General features: G+C 33.8%; 1 protein-coding gene across 2 annotated transcripts in view; it reads right to left on the minus strand.

Annotated features, from left to right (window-relative positions):
- Positions 1-589: 589 nt before the first annotated feature.
- The window catches only part of nudcd1 (NudC domain containing 1), a 27,244-nt gene continuing 17,070 nt past the window's right edge, over positions 590-10,763 (minus strand). For both annotated transcript variants that reach the window (XM_016563645.1, XM_016563644.1), the window contains exons 7-10: positions 9,337-9,481; positions 8,808-8,933; positions 2,178-2,337; positions 590-1,432 (exon numbers count right to left, since the gene is read on the minus strand). In XM_016563645.1, the coding sequence (XP_016419131.1) occupies positions 1,146-1,432; positions 2,178-2,337; positions 8,808-8,933; positions 9,337-9,481 (718 nt within the window). In that variant the 3' untranslated portion in view covers positions 590-1,145. The remainder of the gene's footprint in view (positions 1,433-2,177; positions 2,338-8,807; positions 8,934-9,336; positions 9,482-10,763) is intronic.

Below are 10,763 nucleotides of genomic sequence, written 5' to 3' on the forward strand. Positions count from 1 at the left end.
CATGTACACCACAGTAAGAAAGCAACATCTCCGCAAGCATTAGAAGAATTCACAGATCTTCCTCTCAGCTGTCCAGTGCTTCTGGTGCAGATAATGAATCCAAACCTCACAGGCTAATTTAATCACAAACACATGATTTAATCTGAGGCCTGAACAAATAAGGTTCACCTCACTACACAAAACAGCCGAGACAGATCTATCTCCCAGGCACATCTCTATGGATCCTGACAAATTATATTTGAAAGGGCTGTAACACAGGGTGAAAAACAAGCATGCAATAGCCTGAACAGACATAAAGGAGATTAATTGCAAAACCAAAGAAAAACACGAGAGACTGTAAGAATATGTTGCTTAGTGGTTCAGTTTACAGCTTTCCTTGAAATCAAGGAACTGCGACGTGTGATTATTATTATTATATATGAATATTAAAATGTTTCTACATTTATTCAGCATTTTATTTGATATATATATATATATATATAGAAGTGTGTGTGTGTATAAATATACAGTATATAATCTCATATAGTGCTTAAAACTGTATATAATCAAATAAAATGCTGAATAAATATATACTGTATACAAATGAATGATATACAGTACATAGTAAGTATATAGCCAATTTTTCTGAGATGCATCACACCTGTCCAGTTTTGATGCCGTCGTCACATGGCATTTGGTATCTGTTGATTCTGACTGCTGACTCATGTCTGGTGAAATAATTGCTTTGTCAAAAAGGGTCGCAGGTTTGTTCTGATGGGGTCATGGTCTGCGAGGAACACAACAGTGGTAAATGTAAATACTTTCTAACTTCTTCATTGATTGTGGTCATAATGTGGGTGGAAAACAGACAGGGTCTTACAGATGCTTATTTATTTTATGTATCCGTTTTACATTCTAATGGAATGAATGTGACATTCATGCTATAGTTTGTGTCCCTGGAGGAACGCGTTTAATGTTTTACATATAAAGACAAATGCTAACACACACAGACACGCAAATACATTAGAGAAGTTCATACCAACTTGGTCTTGAAATATGACCGTCATATACTGGATAAGTCGAATGTTCACCAATGACCTCAAAACGGCCCCGGACCAACCTTGGAGCAGAAGTGTCAACTAATCCAGCAGAAATACTGGAGAGTATTAATTGTTCACTTTCAGCACGAACAGGTTGTTTGCAGTCAGGACGAACAGTCTTTCGTTAGTGGCCCTGAATCCAAGTACGGGGTCATTGGTGTCCAGGTTGGCTACCTGTTGTTTGGCAACCTGCCCAACCTGCCGACCCTGCTTCCGGTTGAAGAGCACCGTGTCAACCGGCGAGGGCTGGCGGTAAATGAACACACGCCTGAGGCACTCGCAAAGAGCAGCGTAGGAGAAGTTAGGTGCACAGGTTGCGAACTTTTTATCGCGTTTTGAGGCCTGAACATAACCTGAACAGAAATAAGAAATAAGAACTGGGTGTAAAACATTGTTTCAATGTCTAAGGCCTTGTCCACACTAATACGTTTTCGTTTGAAAATGCTTTTTTCTTCTTCTCCGTTTTGGCCTTCCGTCCACACTGAGACGGGATTTTGGTCAAGGAAAACGGACCTTTTAGAAAACGCTCTCCAAAGTGGATAAATTTGAAAATCCTGTTGTAGTGTGGACTGTAAAAACAATGACGCATTTTTAGTCATGTGACGCATATTGTACCAATAGATAGCTATGTTTATACCGGTATTGTGCCTGTTATGTGCTATTACCTTTCACACTGTTGCTAAAGATTTGTTACTTTGTATACTCTAGGTTTTGCGGTTTAGATCAAACATATAATGGGGAGTGAGAGTGACCTGGAGTGAATGATGAGATATTTTTGTAAATAAAATCCTGCCAGAAGAATTGCATGAAAACTTATGTCTGTTCCATCTGTATCGTCTCAGTGAACTTTTATGAGGGCTTTACACATGCGCAGTAAGGCTAATTTAACGTTTTCCGATGTTTCAGAGTGGATGAGAAACTTTTGGAAAAAGCTAATGTGGATGAAGAGCATTTTGAAACGAAAATCTGTATTAATGTAAACATAGCCTAAAGACTAGGATAGAAAAAGAAAGCTGGTTGACTCAGGTTGTAAAAACACTATGCGAGGGAAGTTTAGGAGTTTAACATTTGACATTATTCACATACAACTGTCCTTACCGAGTGCGTTAAATGTTGAAATGTGCTCCCATACATCGTTGTCCTGGTTGGGATGGGGCTGCCAGAGCAGTGCTTCAACATCGTGCCGTAAGCAGAAAGCGGGCATCTCAGAGGGGTCAATATGAACAGAGAAAAGGAACTGGTGGCTTCCAAGGCTCACCTAAAGTTCAAGAAAAAGCATGTAAATAATTCAAAATTATCTGTCAAAAAATAATTTACAAAAATCTACACCATAGTATATATCCATTTAAAAAAAAGTTTCAGTAGGACTTAATGTATTTGAAAGAAGTTTATGCTTACCTTTACTTGACCAAAAATACAGTAAAAACATAAATATTATTTCAACCTACTATTTTAACATATTTCAAAATGTAATTTATTCCTGTGATGCGAAAGCTGAATTTTCAGCATCATTATTCTTGTCTTTAGTGTCACATGATACTTCAAAAATCATTGATATGCTGATGTCGTGTCTTTTTTTTTCTAAAACAGTTGTGGAAACTGATCTTTTTCCAGAATCTTTGATAAATAAAAATGTCAAAAGAACAGCATTTATTTGAAAAAATTAAAATAAAAAAAATAAAAAGCCACTACTGTCACTTTTGATCAATTTAACATGTCCTTGCTGAATAAAAGTATTTCTTTACAAAATTTTGAATGGTATTTTTAAAGAAATAATTTTTTTTTTTTTTAAAGTTATGTTCCATAAAATTTTGCAACGGTACATCATCCTGAGTAAGTATAACCCGTATCACGTTGAAACGTCAAGAGTAAACAACAGCAATGCAAGATGGTGGCAGCTGTAAGTCAACCACCATTATCGTCACAGACATGATGTAAAATGTCTTACTTTTTATGAATCACGACCGTTTTCATGTTGTACTGAAAATAAGTGTTATGACTTCTCAGTGACGTCTTTGTACCTCTGCACTTTACACTTGTCCTAAAATCCATTTGGTGAATGCTGGCAGCTAACATCTCTTTAAAAATGCCTTTTTTGAAAACTCATCTTGCTCTGCTCACTGGTAACTGCGTATTAAATTCAGAGCAGTTATTCACAGCTGCTGATAGCTTCACATCTTAAAATTGCCACCACTGACATTTAGACATAAAACACGCTAAATTACCTCTATAAACCGGTCTTTAAGAATTAGTTTAATTACTTGATTTCTCAAAAATATGTATCAGTTTAGAAAGAGAATGAGTGACGCTATATTACAGTAAATATCTGGATGTCGAAAGTGTTGAACATTTCCTGCATAAACAGGAAACTGTAATGGTAGTGTATATATACACACACATCTATATTACACTTTCATTCAAAAGTTTGGCATCATTATTTTTTAATAATTCAATACTTTTATCCAGCAAGGATGCACTGAATTGATAAAGACTGACATTAATAATGACAGACATCTGTAATGTTGCAAAAGATTTCTATTTCAAATAAATGCTGTTCTTTTAACATTCTATTCATCAAAGAATCTCAAAAAAAAAAAACTATTAAGCAGCACAATGTTTTCAACACTGATTAAAAAAAAAAGTTTATTAAGCAGCAAATCAGCATATAATGATTTCTGAAGGAAAAAATCTGATTTGCCATCACAAGAATAAATTACATTTTAAAATATATTAAAATACAAAACAGTTCATTTAAATTGTAATATTTCAATATTATTATTATTTTTACTGTATTTTTAAAAATAAATGCAGTAAATAAAAAAAATAAAAAGCCACTACTGTCACTTTTGATCAATTTAACATGTCCTTGCTGAATAAAAGTATTTCTTTACAAAATTTTGAATGGTATTTTTAAAGAAAGAATTTTTTATTTTTTTTAAAGTTATGTTCCAATTATACTTAGACTTTATAAATCGGCCTGGATAATTGCATAATGTAAAACCAACAATTCTGTCTGTGTCTTCTTATATATATATATATATATATATATATATATATATATATATATACATATATTCTCTTCAAAAGTTTGGCATCATTATTTTTTAATAATTCAATACTTTTATCCAGCAAGGATGCACTGAATTGATAAAGACTGACATTAATAATGACAGACATCTGTAATGTTGCAAAAGATTTCTATTTCAAATAAATGCTGTTCTTTTAACATTCTATTCATCAAAGAATCTCAAAAAAAAAAAACTATTAAGCAGCACAATGTTTTCAACACTGATTAAAAAAAAAAGTTTATTAAGCAGCAAATCAGCATATAATGATTTCTGAAGGAAAAAATCTGATTTGCCATCACAAGAATAAATTACATTTTAAAATATATTAAAATACAAAACAGTTCATTTAAATTGTAATATTTCAATATTATTATTATTTTTACTGTATTTTTAAAAATAAATGCAGCACATATGAAACCATTACATACAAAAAGTAGATGTTAACCACAGATCTTATTCATTATACTCAAAAATAAATAAATAAACACAATAAAATTTTACTTCCGGGTTTTAGGTCTACAAACACCAATAGCTCCAAATGATTCCAACAGAGTTTCAAGCTTTACAAATTAGCATGCTACTAAGCTAACAAAACAATAGACATTCCAGACTGGAGTATTTTTAGTGATACTTCTTAGTAGTGAATGAAATGTAACTTTTATAGTAATATGTACAGCATTTTAACTTTATTAACTTTTATATAATATTTATAGTCGACATTTCTTTGTTTGTTTTTCCAGTGAGCATGTACAAATTGTAAAATTGTAAAGTAAAATTGTAAAATTGCTTAATTCAGGAAGGATACACCCAATAATGCAAGAATTTGGACAAATAGGTCAAAGCATAATTCTGAGGCCTACCTTTTTGAACAACCTTTGCAACAGAGCCTAAAAGTTCTCCTAAGGCAATTACAGTCCAGTTATCTACCGTCACCACTCATTTTCACTGAAAAAACAAACAAACTTGCACACAAAGCCAACTTCTCTAGACTGTAATTATGAGGGGATTTTGAAACGTGTCTCTGTATTGTTTATGAGAGCGATTGTAACTGACCCCATTGATGTGCACGTTTATGGCGTCAAAAGCACCACACAAAGAGAACAGGAGGACCGATAATGAAACGCATCTTAAAATAAAGGCCCTTAAAACCTTTGTTTCATTATGTTCAGAGTTACACTACTGTTTGGTCTCTCAGTGAGAGGTCGAAATGTTTATGGCTCTCCACAAATGGGCACCTGGCTGTGCCAGAACTGCTTCACAAGAACATCACACAGTCTCATGTTTCATTCATGAACACAGCAGTTGTGAAGAGCTCAACAATAAGGTTTTTTTCTGCTGGCCTGCAGTTCAGATTTTTACTTGGCATACCAATATTTTCATTGACCCCACCCAAAAAAAAACAAACAAAAAAAAAAAACCTGTTTTTCAGCCAGCTAGATATGCTCACCTTATTATAATAATATACTTTGAAGTTTTTATTTTTATATTTTAAATTTTAATTGGAGTTAGTTATTTGTTAATTTTACTTATATATTTAATTATTTTAATTGTAGTAATTTTTTGTAATTTAGTTGAGTTTTTTTTTTTGTGCCTTTTTTTTTTTTTTTTAAATGTCTATGTAGCTTTTATACATTTTTATTTCAGTTTTAGTTTTAGTGATTTTGGTACTTCAGGTTTAACTAAATGAAAATATGTTGCCTTGGCAAACAGATGAAAAAAATAAGTTACGTTTTTTTATATATATTTTATTTTATTTCAGTTAATGTTTATATTATTTCAGTTATTTTTCTTGCAGTTTTACATTTAGAAGTATAATAATCCTGGTCGTCTTCTTTTTTGTCCACAGAGGAAAGCCATACAAGTTTTAAAAAAAAATCCTTGAGCTCCATGAATTCAAGTGACAGCCGAAGGGTTAATACTTAATTTAATCACGTCAACTACAAAAGTAGCATTTGAGCAATGCATTACTACAGATTACTACAGGCAACAAATATTAAAATAACCATCCATCAACCACATCTCCAGCATTATACTGTCTATATTTAACAGAAAAGCACTTTGCTCGTCTCAAATTGTGGTGAGGAGCTCTTGAGATACACATCATTCACATATACAGTAAATGTCAACCGTCTCCTTCACTTGTTGCTGTGGTGGCTTCGAGTTGAAAGACGAGTGTCTTTCTCAAAGGAGAGGTGCCACTCTACAGGAACACACACAAAAAAAAGAAATAAAAGTTCTTTCAGGTCTGCTCCAGCACCCAGCTGAGGGAAACAAACATGCAATCTGAAATGTCTGAAGAGGTCGACATGGGAAAGGCTCTCCTCAGAACCTGGAGAGAGGCGGCTTTACAATCTGTCAGCGAGTGCACTCAGAAAAAGGTCAGTGCGTTTCACTGCATCAATCTAAGTGATTTAGAAGTGAGAGGAAAAGAGGAAATGGTGGGGGGGTTGGGGTGATGATTCAGGACGTGGAATTTTATTCTATGTTAAAAAAAAAGCCTTTACAATTGTACTACATGTACAGACAAAAATGAATAGTAAATAAAAAGCCATGAGATGATAATGATGATGATTGATTGATTATTTATTATTGTTGTTGTTACTACTACTACTTTTACTACTAATAATAAATGTAGAATAAAATGACTTGAATTAAAGTTTCTGCCAAATGAAAAAATGTAAATGGCAACAAATGGTTGCAGGGCTCTAGACTGTGACAATTTTTTGAGAATGTGCGAGTTAAAATTTGACGTGGTCGCATTTTTGCGAGTGCATGGTCTGCGCTGCTCCATACAGCGAGCGTTGCAGAGCTGCGGCACATATAGCAGGAGTCAGATTTCACTGATGACATGAAGAGAGTGACAGAGGCGCTTTCAGTGCGAGCGCTTCAGGTGTAGAGCCTGGTTTATACTCGCCGCGTCAGCAAGAGCGCGCGACAAAAATGACGCGAATATTGAGGAAACGATGGATGGTTTTCAAGCTAAAGTAAAGTAAAAGACCGAAAATGTTGGTATTCTTGTGGGAAAAAAAACATGCAAGTCCTGTCACTGACAGCCAGTTTAGTTTTACTTTTCTTTTTGTGTTAGTTTTAAAAAGCTTGTTATCTTTGCTGTTTAGCCTACACTGTAAAAATGATTGTGATTTTAACAGTAAAAGACTGTAAAAATGCTACAGTAAAAACCTGTTAACTGGTTAACAGTAAGTTTCCATACTATATTTGGTGAATAAACGTAATTACATTTAATGTAATTTTACAGTAAAGAATTTTTTTTACAGTGTACCACACGTTACGCTATAGAGGCTTTCTTTAATTATTTTGTTTTTTTATTTATTTGATTCCTCAGTGTTTGCTAACATTATGTAATTTATTAGTCGGTATGTGGTGCATGCCATGCCTCGTCTTGTTCGTTTTTGTTAATAAAATGTAAGCTAGTTTGTCATTATAGCCTAATGTTTTATTATTGTTGTGCTTTTTAATTACGAATAACAATGAATCCATCTTTTGTTTTAGTCTTAAAAAGTGAAAGGTGTATAGATGTTAGTTTTAAAAAGCTTGTTATCTTTGCTGTTTAGCCTACACTGTAAAAATGATTGTGATTTTAACAGTAAAAGACTGTAAAAATGCTACAGTAGTTCAATACAGATATTAGTACTTCAATATGTTGGTTTATTAACATTACATAAGTTAATGAAATACGTATTTTATTGTGAATTTAAGTTAAGTCTGTAAAACCTAAAATGTTGCTACCATATTTTTTACGGTGAAGTTCTGGCAACCACAGCTGCCGGTATTTTACCATAAATGTCAGAATTTTTTTTACAGTGTACCACACGTTACGCTATAGAGGCTTTCTTTAATTATTTTGTTTTTTTATTTATTTGATTCCTCAGTGTTTGCTAACATTATGTAATTTATTAGTCGGTATGTGGTGCATGCCATGCCTCGTCTTGTTCGTTTTTGTTAATAAAATGTAAGCTAGTTTGTCATTATAGCCTAATGTTTTATTATTGTTGTGCTTTTTAATTACGAATAACAATGAATCCATCTTTTGTTTTAGTCTTAAAAAGTGAAAGGTGTATAGATACAAGCAAAACAGACTATTATCTTTTCTTGTAAAACGTGACACCAAGATCGCGAATTCGAAAGTAAAAGTGAAAGCACACGAAGCTCGGCTTATAACATAGCAAAAGAGGAATTCCTGTTCACAAAATTTAAATCACAAAAAATACTGATGACAAATCATAATTTAACATAGCCTTCCATAGGGTTCAATATTAACATGTCAGCTGTGAGTGATACATTGTCCTGCACTGTTTGTCACTAATTTATGGATATATACAGTATATATATATATATATCTCGGTTAGAACCAGCTCATGAATCTACCGATGCAAAGATGTTTAATGCTCAAAATAGGCTTAATATTAAAATATGTTCGTTAAATGCAATACTTTTCAAACTTAAGTTTGGAAACCAAAAATCTAAACATGTACGTTAAATGGTGTTTGTTGTTTTTGTATGTGACTGGTTACTGGTTCACAGTAGTTCGACCATGGTCTGGACAATAATTTACACCTAAATAATGATAATGTGAAATATATCTGACCAATTACAGACAACATCTGGACATTGAAGCCCCTATGTATTCCTATGGCCTTACCACATGGGTGGGCTTCAGAGTGGCACCATCAAAGCGCATCAGTGTAGAGCTGTCCTCCGGAAACATGTCACAGTCCTCCAGTTCCTGGGCGTTGCAAGGGGGCTTGTCCTTCTCTGGGTTTGGATTCTATGAAGACAAACAGGAAACAAATACTAACAATTTAGAAACTTTTTCCAGTACATGTCTTTGCTATGTTTTAAATATCTTACGTATAAAAAAAATGTTTTTTCTTAACATTAAATTCTAAACAATGAAAATCCATCATAAAAATATGAAAGATCACATTTAAAACTATGATAATGTTTTAAGACAAAATATCCTATTAAATACAATGAAAAATATATAATTATACTTAAATATTAGATTTAAATATGTTTAACTCTAAACAATGTGAAAAGAACATACATTATTTATTATGAAAAAATGATTTGTATACATTTTCCAAAAATTAAGACCCACAGCTAAAAAAAAAAATCAAGTAAATAGTGTTTTTTTTGTAATCCCCCAAAAGTTAGTGAAAGAAACTGACCAGGTCTTCAGAAGTGAGATATGAGAGTCTCTGCTGAAGCTGTGATTTTTGTTCATCACTCATTAGATATTCTCCCCTCCGGTCCCCAAGAATCACCTCAGACCACAGCGGCCCTTCGCTTCGCTTCTGTAGACTGACCTCCAAACTACACACACAAAAACTCTAAATAATAATTCAAAAAACCTGACCAAAAACATTTATAGTGCATCACAAGAATATCATGTAAACCACCTCAGCACTTCTGGATAAAGAAATTCAAATGATTTCCCATCACACAGATCACTGAATAAAATTACGTTTTGCTTTATGGTGTTGACAGATCTGTTATAAAATAAAGGACTTAATCAAAATTAATTGTTTTCCCTTTGAACTCCGTGTACAAGTACTATTAAGGATGGAACATTTCCAATCTATTCGACTGCATCTGATAAAAACAATTCCTTTTATATATTCCATTATATTGTATATGACTCATAATGAGGACCGCTTTGGGTTCTCATACAAATGCAAATGACAGTTACATTGACTGCAAAAACAACAGACAGAAAACATAAACACACGTATAAACACTCAAATCCGAACTCAGACAGCATCCAGCTCACACACTCAAGAGCACAAGAGGGGCCACCAGGGGCCTCTTATTAAAATCAAGGATCTGGAAACACAGACGAGAGGACTGAGAACAATGCGGAGGGAGGGGTTGTTTGCATCTCAGGAGGAGGTGGTGAGTGAACGAGACGTGAGGTGACGTTTATTAGAAAGAGGATTGAACGGCGGATGAAGGGAAGGACGTGGAAATTCAAATCAGATGAACAACTAATGCTCTAATCATGCTTCTGAGAAATGACTACTTCGTAAAACTGACACGTGCGATGAATGTGTACGAAGGCACAGTGGCAACTCACACCTCTCATAAACATACAACACTGTGGGCGGTAGTTCTCCATATGCATTGCCTCAGCTCAGCGTTAGCCAAAATCCTCTTGTGCATATACACAATATATTTAGCCTTTGCCAAGTCTTTTACCAATTCTTAAAGGGGTGGCTGATTGCGATTTCACTTTTTTAACATTAGTTAGTGTCTAATGTTGCTGTTTGAGCATAAACAATATCTGCAAAGTTACGAAGCTGAAAGTTCAATGCAAACGGAGATATCGTCTTTTAAAATTCTGTCAGTTTAATGCCTACAAAAACGGCTGGTAGGGACTACAACAAGTTACTTCCCGGGTTCGTGACATCACAAACCCAGTCTTCATAAAAGGAGGAAATGATCAGCCCGTTTCTCAGAGAAGGGACAGAGCGGTTTGGAATAAAGGTAAATTATGTGAAAAATAATGCGTTTTTAAAAAAATGAAGCATTAACACATGTTAGACTGCACCTCATAAACACAATCAAGCCTAGAAAAAAACCAGTGAACCACCCCTTT

Source organism: Sinocyclocheilus rhinocerous, unplaced genomic scaffold (genome assembly GCF_001515625.1).
Source record: "Sinocyclocheilus rhinocerous isolate Xijiao unplaced genomic scaffold, SAMN03320098_v1.1 scaffold499, whole genome shotgun sequence".
NCBI lineage: Eukaryota > Metazoa > Chordata > Actinopteri > Cypriniformes > Cyprinidae > Sinocyclocheilus > Sinocyclocheilus rhinocerous.